Below are 15,579 nucleotides of genomic sequence, written 5' to 3' on the forward strand. Positions count from 1 at the left end.
CACTCTGCCAATCTGATGCTCTTCTCTACTTCCCATTTCATTGTCACTGCCTTCATGCTTCCTCTTAAAGCCCAAGTAGATCCTTGCTTTCACACAGTATTCTATCTCTAAAATTACTTACCTTTCTCTTCCCATGAAACATTTTAGTTCTCTGAAAGTAAAGCAATGTGGGGAAACTTACCAGGATATGTGAATGGTTGATGGCTTCCGAACACATATAAATTATATACATTTTTATATACACATAAATATTTACATACAAATTTATATATATTTACATATAAACATAAATACATATATTTTGTGTATGTTTATACATACACACAAAAGTATTTATATATAAAAGACATCTAATATATACACAAAATTATTTTTTCCTTTTCTTTGAATAAAACGCTTATTAAATCAAATGAATTGGTGCAATTTTGGGAAATGTAACAAAATAAAAATAAAAAATTTGAGAATGAAGACAAATTTTATTTCTGAGGAAAGAATGACCAACTAGGAGGTTCAGCCCAGGATGTCTGCTGCCAGAGTCAGCTTAAGTTAGCTATGCTTTTCATTTCTTTCTCTATCTACTTCTATATCCAAGATTTCTATAAATGTTCCAACTTAAAAAATAAAAATCAATATGGGGGAAAAGGGGCTCTGATCATAGCAGACTGGAGGCAGAAGTAGAAATCAGTAAAATTCAAACTATGCTATTACTAAAGCGATACATTAGAATTTTACTCCAGTCTCTCAGCCCAGTTATTTTGCTGCATGAAAGGATTTTCTTTTAATCCCAATCTCCTTAGTACTTATAAAGTATAGTTACATGTCAAAACTTTCTAGGACAAAGCACATGGGTGCGTATACACACCCACCCCCAAGGTTGCTTCAAAGGGCAAAATATATATCAATGTCTCAAAACGTAATAGGTAAGGAAGAAATGATTAAATTCTTGGTTAACCTTTTCATTTGTCAACAAAAAATTTGGAAATCTTATATGAACACTAGTTGGACCTGTCTTTATAAACAGAAATTTAAGGGAGTTGAAAATGTTTAAAATATTTGTCAACCACCTGTGTTTCTTTTTACCTTCTCCTTTACCTTGCCTCTACAAGTGTTCAATGGTTTATTTTTCTAGCCATTTCCAGGTAAAGGCACATGGGACTTAGTATTAATATTTCCAGAGAGAGTTGGGGGATGGAGTAGAAAGCAGTTACATTAAGCTCTTGGCTCAGAATACAAAACTTTATTCTGGAAGATTAAGAAAAAAAGTAAGAAAGATTAATTTCCAGATTCCCCAAATCTAGCCGATTTGGCCTATAGATTTTTTTTTTTTTTATAGAGACAGAACCTTATTTTGTCACCCTCGGTAGAGTGCCGTGGCGTCACAGCTCTTGGGCTTAGGCGATTCTCTTGCCTCAGCCTCCCGAATAGCTGGGACTACCGGGGCCCGCCACAATGCCTGGCTATTTTTTTGTTACAGTTTGGCTGGGACCAGGTTCGAACCCGCCACCCTCGGTATATGGGGCCGGCGCTCTACTCACTGAACCACAGGCGCTATCCTAGCCTATAGATTTTGTAGTTTAAGTGTCTATTAAGTCATTCAATGTCACAGATTTGTTCTAAGTATAAACTGAGGCAGGTAGTTCTGCTACTCTAAAGAGAAGGCCTCTTGCCTGTTTTTGTTAGAGTCTCCTAAGGGTAATGGGTCAAAAACTAAGTTCTTGCTATCTCACTTAGGCAGAAGATTTATTACTTTTTTCCCGTTTAATGGTTATACAAAATAATTTTAAGTGGAAATGTTGTTAGCAATTGGATTTTCCAATGGTTTATGTAAAGAGAACCAAGGAAATGGACCAAATAGAAGCCAGACCCCTTCAGCACTCACCCTTACCTGCTGTGTCTGTTGTCGCTGGATTGCTCTCACTTTGGGAACAGGGCTCTCTCTGGAGGAAGAAGACTGCTGCCGGGACCGGCTTCCATTCTGCAGGGGTTCAGCCATGAGGGCTGCGGATGCCACCGACATGCTCCCTGTGCTACGTAAGGAAGCACTGTGTGGCAGAGATGGTGGGGCTTTGGCTCGGGCACCTAACCCAGCCTGGTCCATTTTTCGGATTTGGGCCTGCCCAGTGCTATTTTGTCGTGGCAGAGCAAGAGCTATATGTCTGTCTGGCACAGTGTGCCGCCTGGAGAAGTCCTCACTCTGAGTGCTACGTTTGGTGAAATCTTCCATGCTGCTATTACTGGGTCCACTGAGCTTAAAGTCTTCACTGTTACTTTGGCTTCTGGAACTGGCAGTGCTTAAGTTCTCCAAACTGGAATCTACAGAGGCCTTTGGCATTGCTGGAATTGGATTATTGAGGTGATAGACAGGGTTCTGGAATGATAAGGGCTGAAGGCTGCCTGGCTGGTTCAAGGCTGGGTGCAGGGGCCTTCTCACTTGGGGCGCGCTCTGGGGAGTGCTCTGAGTTTCTCGTAGTTGCTTGATGCTGGCCACCTGGCTTATGGAAAGCTGGCTTCCAGTTAGGCGCATAGGCACATCGAGCATGACAGATGCGTGCTCCACTTGAGCAGCGTGAGTGTCCTGAAGGTCCATGAGGGAGATGCTCCGACCATTAGGAAGGCTACTTTCCTTTTCATCCTTTTCAGAATAAGTCATGCTCTGGGAGGAGGCTTGCTGAACCAGCAGTAATGTTTTCCCTCTGAAATAGCTGTCTGTGTTGTCCTGGCTTGGAGATTTTAGTTTATGCAAATCACTGTGGAAAAGGAAAGGACTCTCAATTTCTCTTAAAACAAATTATTTTAAATACAGTTAAGATTCCTCAATTCAGGCATATGAAATCTTCTGAAGGTTTACAGGCCCAGTGTGGATGCTTAAACTTCTTCAGAAACTCAGATTACATTATTACAATTCTCACAATAAAATCCAGAATGTTTAGTTTTCCCTAAAGATGGACAATTAACACCCTATTATTTTCATCAGTTTTTCCTAGAATTCTAACAATTTCCTACTTAGGTTTCAAATCTTCCCAGAGTATTCCAATTCATATTTAACTGGGTCTTTCTAAATCTTTAAAAAGAGAATCTCTAAGTGTACAACTAAAGGGTCCCTGGTAAAGACACAAATATTGCCAATCCAAAACACAAAGTTTACATCAGCATTGTAGCTACCTGCCCAGGTGACATAGCCTGCTATAAAATAGTCTTAACTGAAGTTCTCCAGAGTTTTCAGAGCTATCATGTATGAAAACAATTTCATAAAGCCCTTCGTTTTCTATTAAACAAGATATGGCTTTTAAAATACATTTGTTGAATATATTCTAACTGTATACTATCATTCTAGAAAATAAGTTATCTCAGATCTTGAGCATTATTATGACAAATTGGAGTGCTCTCAGACCAGATGAGTCTTTTCAACTGCTCATGACTTTAAAGTTGTAAATTCAAATAAGTTAAATATATGTCTGCCAAATCTAAATTATTATCTCTCTCTGAGATAGTAGTTTAAACCCTCTTTTTCGTACCTGTCAGTGGGGTCTTCAAATATTTTCTGCAGCCCAGAAGAGAGGCTTCCACTGACATTTGGACTGGAGTTATGCTCAATGAAGCGTCTCAGTTGCTGCTGTATGGGCGTAGGATTAGTCAGAGACTTGGTAATGTCAGCAAGAACACGAGGGAGAGGCCCCAATTTTGCCACGGTTGCCTGTAGAAAGGAATTTTCACCCTAATTGGATAATATGCATTGTGACATCCACCACAGATTTTTTTGGACAACGATGCCCATGGAGGGGTGTATGTTGGAGGGAAGGGTAGGTGTTTGCATATGGGAGTGGCAGGTTCATAATGCATTGTTATGGAGCAGCGGAACCATGGCGTCGAGATGAATGGAGGAGGCGAAACAAGGTGCAGCAGACATCGAGGAAAGAAAGGAAATAGAAATTAGGATTATGCAAATAAAAATTAAAAGACATGCTCAAAACAACCAAATTATTGCCATTCCAACTAAAATAGGCATGCAAAGCAAACTAAATCTTTGGGAGGCTAGTAGATCAAGGTGGGGGAGGGTAGGGGAAGAACCAAACACCTTTTAACCAAAAAGAACTTCAAGACCACAGGATCAGCTAGTGTGACAAACTTCTAAAGAAAAGGGATCATGTGAGAAAAGAAACGCATGCCAACATACAAGAAGGTGCTGCATTCAGGGATTCAGAGCACGGCAGGGTACACAGTTGATACTGCCATCCACTATCCCAGTCAATCTTGGGAACCCTGTCCCATTGCCAACTGAGTTTCCATCAATAAGACATTTTTTTAAACAACAAACTTAGGCAAACTCCATTTATAAGTCTGAATGTACTCCTGGTTCCCAGGACCAAATACAGATTAAAAAGGAGAAAGTGTGTTTATACAGCAAAGCCTATTAAAAAGACTTTGATGCTGAATAAACCAGGCCTATTTTACAAGATCACTGTCTCTGCATCTCACTGATGCACTTACTCAACAAAGAACAACTCTTCAGTACCTGCATTATCCATCTCAATCATTTTTTCCTTTGGGAAATTCTTAGTCTCAGGAGTCTTATCTGTCCCTCAACTGTTACATAGTTTTACATGGCTACCTTTGGGTCTTCTTTGTCTTCTCAAAAATCGATAGACTCTTGTACTCTACTCAGATGGGTACAAATGCCAGCTGAAGAATGCTGTTACTTGCTCAAAAATATTGAGTCATGATTCATATTACAGAAATTTATCCTCAGCATAGCTGCAAACTGAAATACAGCTAGGACTTGGAAAAGTGAAGAAGGGGTCCTTTAGAGTAAGGTACGGTTTATAAGTATTTTAAGTATATTTAAGTGAATACACTACAATTCATGATTCCTTGGGAAAGTGGTCTTTGTTAATAGGTTTTATCCCCCTCTAAATTTTAAGGTATAGCATTTTCAGGAATAAGAAAATGGAGGAAAACAAATAAATCCTTATCATAGAAAGTTCATCTTTTAAAGTTATTCTAACATATGACCACACATATTTATAATGTACCCACAGCAAACAAAAACATCAATAAATAATTATTGTGATAAACCTAGCCAGAGTCCATTATATTATTTTCCACTATAAAATCTATTCCTTTTCATAAAATTCCAGAAGGATGAAAATGATTGGCATGGTATACATTTACATGTTAATCTGGTATATGATAAAATTCTTATTTTATAGCCAGAAAACAAATGATTAAAAATGATAATTGTTTTCTGTATTCTTAATTCACATCTGTAGAGAAAGAAGACTGGATTTTCAAATCCCACATGACTCTTAGCACTAATAATTATATGAAACTCTCTGACTTACACAGTAAAGAAATTTTTTTCAAGTGTAAAGTCACTTAAACATTATAAGCTCAGTATTTTCCTAAATCTGCACTTTTGTTACAAATTACTAAATGAGGTTTCATCTTGTCCTATCACACATGAATGGGGCTGCAAAAACCAATATATTATATTAGTTTCTAGATGAGTTTTCAGATATGTATTACATGTATATATATATAAACTTATAGAAATATATCCCATTAATTCAGATAACTACTTTAAAGTACATATTAACAAAGTCATTGCTTTCTAGAATTTCATTGTTATAGATCACATACTCAGAAATGACAACCAATTACTACCAGACTTCTAGGGCAAAGGGTTACTTTCATTAGGAGAAGGAGTGAATGCTATTCTGTACATCCGCTCCAGAATCCAGGTACATTAAAGTTCTCTATCTTGCACCAGCCTACTTTACCTTATCAAGTTGGGAAACTACTTCCCACAGTAAGGAATGCAAAACTGAAAGCTCTCGGCCCAGATCAATGTAACCATCAAAGCCTGGGGTGTTTGAGATGGTGTCTGGATTAGAGATCTCCAAAAGAAAGCGCTTCATTCCACCCCATTCATGTTCTAAAAAATCATTCATGAATGCCATGTATTCCTCTTTGTTACCAAACCTGAAGTAGAGGGTGACAAAAATGAGAAAACATAATCAAGAAGAGAGAGATGATCATTTTCAGTTGACTTTACACAGAGCTTTAATTTTTATTTAAATCTCTCTATAATATAGCTTTTACTTACCTACCAAATGCTTGTCAGTGCAAAACCTCAACATTGCTAGGTTCTTCAAAGTCTCCCAAATATATAATATTCTTTTTCTTCTCTAAGCCTTTGCTCATGCTATTTATCCACTAGAAAAGACCTGTTCTTCTTTTCCTATTTAGATTCTAGCTATCTTCAGGGCCTAGTTAAGTCTATATAACCTGTTCCAAAATAAACTAGAAATAATTTTCACCAGAATTAGATCAAATAGGGTAAATATATCTATTTCTGCATTGGCTTATATATAAGGTATACGAAATTAAAATTGTAAACTTCTAAAAAGTCACTCTTTATACTAGAAAGAACCTGTTTCATTAAAGTTCTAATTTTTTCTTTAATACACTGTTAATAGAAACTTGTATTTAAAGTCTCAATATTGAGGCTTAAATTTGCAATTTGCAATCAATTTTGCAAATGTGAATTCCTTCCCAATCATTTCTTAAAATTACTTTCTATAAGTTATAAAAATAATACAAACTTCAGAAAACTTTGAAAACAAGGAGAAGTAGAAAGAAAAAAATGTAGATGTCATACTCAACTACCAAAACATGGGCAGTGCCTGTGGCTCAGTGGGTAGGGCGCCGGCCCCATATACCGAGGGTGGCGGGTTCAAACCCGGCTCCAGCCAAACTGCAACAACAACAAAAATAGCCAGGTGTTGTGGTGGTGCCTGTAGTCCCAGCTACTCAGGAGGCTGAGGCAAGAGAATCGCCTAAGCCCAGGAGTTGGAGGTTGCTGTGGGCAGTGTGACGCCATGGCACTCTACTGAGGGTGATAAAGTGAGACTCTTGTCTCTACAAAGAAAGAAAAATAAAAACTACCAAAACATATCTGCTGTTTACATGTGACTGCATTTCCTCCCCACTGCTTTCTGCTAACTTCCTTTTGATAAATTTTAAACCCACAGAAAAGTTGACAGACTATACAAGGTGGCTATAAAGCACAATAGTTTAAATTGCACATGAACTTTATGGCCACCCTATATAATGAACACCTAAATAAATGCCTTTTATCTACATGATCACTATTGCTAACATTTGCCAACTTTGCTTTTACATTTCTCTCTTTCCATACATATACTTTTCTTTAGAACCATTTGAACCTCTAAATATCTTAGCACCCATTTCTTCAGAACAAGGAATATTCCTTACATAACCAATGCTATTATCCTACTAAAACATTTAAAAATATTTTTCATGAGGGCGCCGGTCCCATATGCCAGAGGTGGCGGGTTCAAACCTAGCCCCGGCCAAAAAAAAAATATTTTTCATGAATCATCTTATATACATTCCATATTTAAGTTGCACCCATTGTCCCCCAAATTACTTTTACAGAGTTTTTTTTGCCAATTTAAGATCCAATAAGTTTCAAGTACTGCATTTAGTCTCGTTTAATCTGGGATAGTCCCCACCCATCTTTTGTATTTTTCATAACATTATCTTTTTCGAAGTGGACAGGACAGTTGTCTTATACAATGTAACCACAGAATGTGTCGGACTGATCTTCACCACATTTTTATACTATTTTTTTTTTTTTTTAATATTCAGCCCACACATTTTTAAAGATTTCTGTGCTTTTATATTGCTAGGATAATAGCACATACACCAATTTGTAGCCCATCCTTTTTTCCTGACTAAGGTATTTTTATTACTACTTTCCATTTTATCTTCATTGTGTTCTATACAATTGGATATACTCTGTAAACATTGTAATGTTTGTAAATATTCAACTGAATGCATGTACCATATGTTACTTAACCATTCCTCTGTAAAGCAAAAACATGTATTTAAGTTATTTCTAATTTTTTGCTATTTTTATTAACACACCATTTTGAAAATCTGGTAACATGACTGATGAGGCATTCCATCCCCAACCAAATTGTACACCTCAAGTATTTTGTTAAACAATGGGTTTTTAAAGTGATTATGACAGGATAGCATCACCTACTTGGCAAAGTTGGCCAGGTTCTGGATGACCTTGGCAATGAGAGTTAGAGTCCGAGATGTGCGGTCATCAGGATACTCCTGCATAAGGTTGAAAAGACTGGGAGACATAATGGCTGGGCACAGAAAACGGAGAAACAATGAGGCACTAATGAGCCTCTCACTGATGTCTTGCTTGCCACGATTCAGGCATTGTTGCTTCCATGATGCAAACACTTCTTTCAACTCACGAGGAAAAACACTAAGGAAGGAAAAACCAAAACTTCTAAATGTAAAAGTACATAACCTGGGCTCGGTGCCTGTACCTCAGTGGCTAGAGCACTAGCCACATACATTGGAGCTAGGAATTTGAATCCAGCCCGGGCCTGCCAAACATGGACAACACTACAACAATAAAACAGCAGGGCATTGTGGCAGGCGCCTGTAGTCCTAGCTACTTGGGAGACTGAGGCAAGAGAATTGCTTAAGCCCAAGAGTTGGAGATTGCTGTGAGCTATGATGCCATGGCACTCTGCCCAGGGTGACAGCTTGAGACTCTGTCTCAAAAAACAAACAGACAAACAAAAGGCACTGTAACCCAAAGAACAAATGACCCCATCTGATCTAATGTATCTTTGCTCCAAAGCCAGGCTATGAGGAAGGCCTAATTGAGATTTGGGGAAGGGCTCTATCTGATTCATGGCTGAGAGGTGGTAGAAAATTCATAGAAGGCAAGGCTGTAACTCAAAGTTACAAAACTCATCTGGCTTACTGTACCCTCAATGAATCCCCAACAATTAAAAAAAAAAAAAAGTTACAAAACTCTGGATTTGTTTAAATTTAGTTTTACAAAGTGAGAAAATGGCATGAGGCTCCTGAATAAACCATCTGGTTTAACATAGTTTACCATAATCTGGTGAACATAAAGACTGTTCATCAAAAATCTTCCCAAATTTTACCAACTGCTGGGGTTAGAGAATTGATCAAAATTCATGAACACATCTGTTCAACTGTAGTAAATATTTTAGAAAGCAAGAAAAATACGTTTAGTATTAGTTTGGTATTAGAGGCTATAGTACTAATACCCTAGGGAATGATTGTATTTACATGTGGCTTACTGTGGAGATTTCTATTTTAGGTAGGACTGTATTAAAAAAATTTTCAATTTTTCGGGCGGCGCCTGTGGCTCAGTCGGTAAGGCGCCGGCCCCATATACTGAGGGTGGCGGGTTCAAACCCGGCCCCGGCTGAACTGCAAACCAAAAAATAGCTGGGCGTTGTGGCGGGCGCCTGTAGTCCCAGCTACTCGGGAGGCTGAGGCAAGAGAATCGCTTAAGCCCAGGAGTTGGAGGTTGCTGTGAGCTGTGTGATGCCACAGCACTCTACCGAGGGCCATAAAGTGAAACTCTGTCTCTACAAAAAAAAAAAAAAAAAAAAAAAAATTTTCAATTTTTCCTCTAAGCTCCTCCCTTGGTTATGAAATAGCAGTTAACATTGTGATGACTTTTATATGAAAAAATTTAAGTCCCATAAACAAAGGATGAGGTCAGCTCACCAGTAAGAGTTGATGATCTTGCAGAAAGCCAGCTCACAGCACATTTTCAGGTTGCTTTGATGGTCTATCAGTTCACTAGATGAACATTTGCTGGGATCCACTTCACAGTTCTCATCTGACTCATACAAAGCTTTGATGAACTCCCCTGTTTGAAGATACGGGAAGACAGATAGTATAACCATAAACAGTATCTTTCTGAATAGAATAAAAAGATTTAGGATTTCTGTCCCAAAATGTATAATGGGAAGTTCTTTTCTTAAACCTGAGATGGAGGGCACAAAAGACTGCCCATGAAGGGCCATTGCTTTGGAACCCAGGAGTCATCACATCCTGTATATCATATTTATTTTCCTTATCCTGGAAGTGGAATAACAGTAATCACTGACATCATTATTGCAGTATTTATAAATACAGTAATGATACTACCTTAGACAATGTAGTATGTTTTAACTGAAGCCCAAAATGGATTTTATTAGCATAAATTTGTCATTTGTTATAAGGCTTTCTTTAATGGAGTGACTGTTCTTGTTATGCTAGAAGAACAAATAACTTAAGTTTGAATAGACCACTAAATGTTTTAAGGGCCAATGTTGGTAACAAAACCAAATGTAAGTAAGGGTCTCTAGGCTTACCTTATAGTGGGAATAGTCATTTAGGGTAGCACAAAATTGTAGTAGAAGACCTCCTTGTTTAATCTGTATATTTTTTTCCATATAAATTTAGCCTTGAAGTCGTATTCATATGAGCCTAACCTATGAAGATATTCCCACTATCCCCAGAAAGAACAAATAGCTACCTTATCTGTTAATCCTCCACTATACATTATACCTTGTATATTTTTTACTGCTCTGTGCTTCACACTGTTTGTGTTTATCTGTCTGTCTCATTTCTTTTTTTTTTTTTTTGAGACAGAGTCTCACTATGTCACCCTCAGTAGAGTGCTGTGGCATCACAGCTCACAGCAACCTCCAACTCTTGGGCTTAAGCGATTCTCTTGCCTCAGCCTCTCAAGTAGCTGGGACTATAAGTGCCTGCCACAACACCTGGCTATTTGTTGGTTGTAGTTGTCATTGTTGTTTGCCTGGCCTGGGCTGGGTTCAAACCCATCAGCTCCCGTGTATGTGGCTGGCGCCCTATCCACTGAGTTATAGGCACTGAGCCTATCTGTCTCATTTCTAAGATAAATGCCCTTAGGAAGTAGGCTTTATTAATGTTCAAATTCTGAGTCTCCAAACACTGCAGCTGTTCAATAAATTTTTATTAAGAGATGGCAGTGTGTCTTCTTGGTTTTCTGTAAGTCTTACACTTTTATACATGTAACTTTTAAAAAACTTTTCATCTTTATGAAAGAGGAGTGGATCTTTCAAAGATCCTTCCAAATATTCTTTTATTACCCAAGCTTCAGGGTGGTTATAACAGAGTTCATGTAAGTAAACAAAAATTCCTACAAAATTAATAGCAGCAGCAATATGAAGAGCATTTTCTATTAAAATGGCTAGTATTCAGATAAATGAAAGCTTTTAAAAATAGCTATGACAATGGATGAGAAGTGATAATTTTGGAAAAAAAATGTTTAGAGAATAGGAAGAAAAGCAGTACACAGAAAAGAAAGCGATGCACAAAAATATTCAAGGCTTTGGAGTCAGAGAGATAGATCTAGGCTCAAATTCTGGATCCATCACTTACCTGATAGGGGGACCTGGAAAAGTCACTTAAGTAGTCTGAGCTTCAGCTCTCTTATGTATAAAATAATGTTAATAATACTACCTTGTAGAGTTGTGAGGATCAGAAATATGCATGAAAAGTCTAATATGTGCCTGGCACTTAGTAGGGAATCCATACAAAAAGTATTGTTATGTATAAACAACTTTTGTACATAATAACTTTTAAATAACTTCTGTACGTGTAACTTTTAAAAAACTTTTCATGAAGTGAAATGACCAAAACTAGTAAAAGACTTTTTAAAATGTTACCCGTTCTCGTAAGATATATGTTCAATGTGTTCTTCATATCTCCTATGCCATGTGCCTCCACAATTTTTCTCACTTAAAGAGACCATAAATTTAAAACTAACTAATCAATGTCAAATATCCCATGTAAAAATTAGCCAAACTCTAAACTTGTATCCTAAATATCTTTTAGGTTCTTTTAGTTTAGTCTATGGAAACAACACTACATTAACAAAAAAAACATGGATATTAGTATTTTCTTGTATTCTTTAAGAAAACAGCCACATCTATTACACACCAATATAAGAGAAAAACTCAATTCAATTCAACTTGGGAGGAGGGGAAATAAGGGAGGGAGATTGGTGTGCTCCAACCTAATGGGCACAATGTAAGGATGTATGACACACCTCTTGGGTGCAGGACACAACTACAAGAGGGAGTCTACCTAACAAATGCAAACATTGTAACCAGTTGTTTTTACCCACACATTTACCTGAAATTAAAAAAAGAAAAGAAATAAAAGAGCTATGTAATTAACTCCAGGGCCCAGGAGTAGATTAACTGTCTATGGTACCAGCCTAAAAAAAATTTCTTTTACTTGATATATTTAAATCTCCAAAATAGAGAAAACTATTTTCATTTCTGAAACTATAACCTATGTCTAATAATGTGGAATATACTACCCTGAAAGAAGCTTTTCTTTTTCTTTTCCTTTTTTTGAGACAAGAGTCTCATTTTGTCACCCTCGGTAGAGTGCTGTGGCATCACAGCTCACAGCAACCTCCAGCTCTTGGGCTTAGGTGATTCTCTTGCCTCCCGAGCAGCTGGGACTACAGGCGCCTGCCACAATGATCAGCTATTTTTTTGTTGCAGTTTGGCCAGGGCCGGGTATGAACCCGCCACCCTCGGTATATGGGGCTGGCACCCTACTCACTGAGCCACAGGTGCCACCAAAAGAAGCTTTTCTTGATTTGCACTTAGAAGGTACTTACTTGATAAAAAAAAAAAAAAGAAAAAAAAGAGCCAAAGGGAGTGCTATGTTTTAAGTTTTTGCCCAGAATATTCAATGACTTAAAAAAAATTTTTTTTAAGGACATAGGGGGTCTCACTATGTTGTCCAGACTGGTACAATGACTATTCACAGATATGATTCCATTATAGATCAGCATGGGAGTTTTGAGCTCTGTGATGTATGTTCTATGCAAATCATTAACTCATTAATATTTAGCATCAAAATTCCTCCCATCACATGTAGAATTGGTCAACAGGTACGGACATAATAGTACTGAAAGAAATTTGCCTCTACCACCAAGGATAGAAATCAGGGCTTTTCAGGGACTTGTTTTCTATGCTACAGATGGTGTTTCCTATGTGCTGCAGGACACCAACCTGCAATTTGATTTCTATCAAAAAGGTAGAAGGGGGGAACAGATGGAGCATTTAATTTCAAATGAGGTGGAGTCTGTGTAGAAAGAATAATGCTTTCATCAAGATCAAGATAAAGATTGGCTAAGAAACAGGTAGGTAATGTACAAAATTACTTGCATATTTTAAAATTAATTCTCTCTGATAATTCTTCAGGCAGTCTGGAAATAACATCTCTTTTATGCCCAAGTGTATGAAATATAGCAAAACTTTCATAAGGAGACAATATAATCCCTGTTGTGAAGGAGCTTCACAACAATTGTGAAGAAATTTGGAGCTAATCTCTCCAAATTTAGAGAGAGATTGTTTATGCTCTTGGAAGAAGCAGCTGTTTTCACTACCCTGGCCCTTGCTTGTGGATTACAAATATTATTTCAGAGATCTTTGAAAGGCTAACTGAATTTCTTCTCATACTCACTGACTTAATTTTCATACCTCACAGAGTCAATCAGCTATTTAATTATTTATGTCCTATCACAGTACTTGTATCTACTTTTCATTTTGGAAATTATTTCATTCAGAAGTCCTGTTTAGCACACTGAATTTTAGAATATGAATAATTAAATTTGAAGAAGTTGTTGGTCAACAAACATTCAACCCCTATATCCACAGAACAGAGAATACTTTTTGAGATGCTTCATTGTTATCTTTCATAAGACAATACCAAACTATTAAAGCAAAACATGAGATATAATCTATGACTTAATAATAAGCTCTTTATGTGAATGAGATTATGAACCTCTGTACCTTTTCTAACGCCAGACTAAAGTATTTGACTTAGAGAAAAGAATGTGAAGATAAGCAGGAAGAGAAAAAATTTATTTCTACAGAGTAGAAACTAGTTGCTACCACAGTAAGTCAGCTTCATGTAAACACAATGGTCCTATCTCTTGATCTCACTTTTTACCTCTTACAACCTGGCTCCTTTCCTTAGGATCCTAACTTGAGCTGTCATGAGTGATATTTAAGTTGCCAAATGCAATATCCATTTTTTTCTTTATCTTCCATAATTTCTGACTCTACTGATATTCTCTTCTCTCTTGGTGTCTAGGACTAAGTATTTTTCTGTTTTTCATTCCTTTTTTGCATGCATGCACATGCTATTTCTCTCTGTTCACTTCTGATTCCTCTTCTTCTTTCTATACCTTAACCCAGGTACACTGAAGGTCTGCCTTTGGCTCTATCCTTTTTCTGCTCTGGTAATTTCCACATAGATTAGCTCCAAATTTCTAACAGACATTTCTAACAGATGTTCTATCTAGCTTTCCTCAGATTTCCTATTGGAACTTCAAATTGAATATAGATGAGGTAGAAATATCATTACTCCTCTGTCAAGCCTACTATTTCTGTTAAGAATCTCATCATTCTCCTAGTCACTCACTAAAGCCCCCAATTCTTTGTAATATTTGCTCCCTTTCCCATCCCACAAACTTAAAAAGTTGCCGATTCCTATTAGTTCAACTTCAATATTTCTCATATTTCTCAATATTTCTTCAATATTTCCTCTGTTCTTACCCAGGGTGATAACCCTCATTCAGAGCTTCAGAATTATTTCTTGCCTTTGTATTATAAAGACTTAACTGATTTCTCTGCTTTCAGTGGTGTTCTTCACTAACCTGTCTTTATCAGCCTGTTAAATTAATTCCATGGGGGGGAGAGACACCCTGCTCAAAACTTTCAGCAGCATTACAAACTTTTACAGTAGGATTAATATAAAATCTAAGCCCTCACCCAGGTATTCAAGGCTTTCAACAAATTTGTTTCAATTATTTCCTAAACTTTTTGTTGTTGTTCATGTCTCTTTCATGTCTTTTTTTCAGCGAAAAGGTTTTATTCACACATGCCTGGTTCTTCCCTACAATCATGCCTTTTTGTTTATATGGTTCTTTTCCTCTTATTAATTCCTTTTTTATTTATTTTTTATTTTTAGAAAAAAATTTTTTTTCATTGTTAAATCATAGCTGTGCACATTAGTGCAATCAAGGGGTACAATGTACGGGTTTCATATACAATCTGAAATATTCTCATCAAACTGTTCAACGTAGCCTTCATGGCACTTTCTTAGTTACTGTATGTAGGCATTTGTATTCTGCATTTAGTAAGTTTCACCTGTATCCATTCTAAGATGCACCGTAGATGTGGCCCCACCCATTGCCCTCCCTCCACCAAAACCTCCCTCCTCCCTTCCCCTTCCTTGGCCCTTTCCCCATAGTCTTGTGCTATAGTTGGGTTATAGCCTTCATGTGAAAGCTATAATTTAGCTTCATAGCAGAGCTGAGTACATAGGATACTTTTTCTTCCATTCCTGAGATACTTTGCTTAGAGGAATATGTTCCAGCTCCATCCATGTAAACATGAAAGAGGTAAAGTCTCCATCTTTCTTTAAGGCTGCATAATGTTCCATGGTATACATGTACCACAATTTGCTAGTCCATTCGTGGATCAATGGACACTTGGGCTTCTTCCATGACTTAGCGATTATGAATTGGGCTGCAATAAACATTCTGGTACAGATGTATTTGTTATATTGTGATTTTTGGTCTTTGGGGTATAAACCTAGTAAAGGAATTATAGGATCGAATGGCAGATCTATTATTAATTCTTT

General features: G+C 37.2%; 1 protein-coding gene across 6 annotated transcripts in view; it reads right to left on the reverse strand.

Moving 5' to 3' along the window:
* RASAL2 (RAS protein activator like 2) overlaps positions 1-15,579 on the reverse strand; it is a 445,700-nt gene that overhangs the window by 32,213 nt on the left and 397,908 nt on the right. For 5 of the 6 annotated variants that reach the window (XM_053606501.1, XM_053606500.1, XM_053606499.1 and 2 more), the window contains 5 exons: positions 9,601-9,745; positions 8,072-8,308; positions 5,778-5,979; positions 3,516-3,715; positions 1,886-2,747 (listed from right to left, as the gene is read on the reverse strand). In XM_053606501.1, coding sequence (XP_053462476.1) covers positions 1,886-2,747; positions 3,516-3,715; positions 5,778-5,979; positions 8,072-8,308; positions 9,601-9,745 — 1,646 coding nt within the window. The remainder of the gene's footprint in view (positions 1-1,885; positions 2,748-3,515; positions 3,716-5,777; positions 5,980-8,071; positions 8,309-9,600; positions 9,746-15,579) is intronic. The other variant, XM_053606502.1, reaches the window with a different exon arrangement.

The sequence above is a fragment of the Nycticebus coucang genome, chromosome 10 (genome assembly GCF_027406575.1).
Source record: "Nycticebus coucang isolate mNycCou1 chromosome 10, mNycCou1.pri, whole genome shotgun sequence".
NCBI lineage: Eukaryota > Metazoa > Chordata > Mammalia > Primates > Lorisidae > Nycticebus > Nycticebus coucang.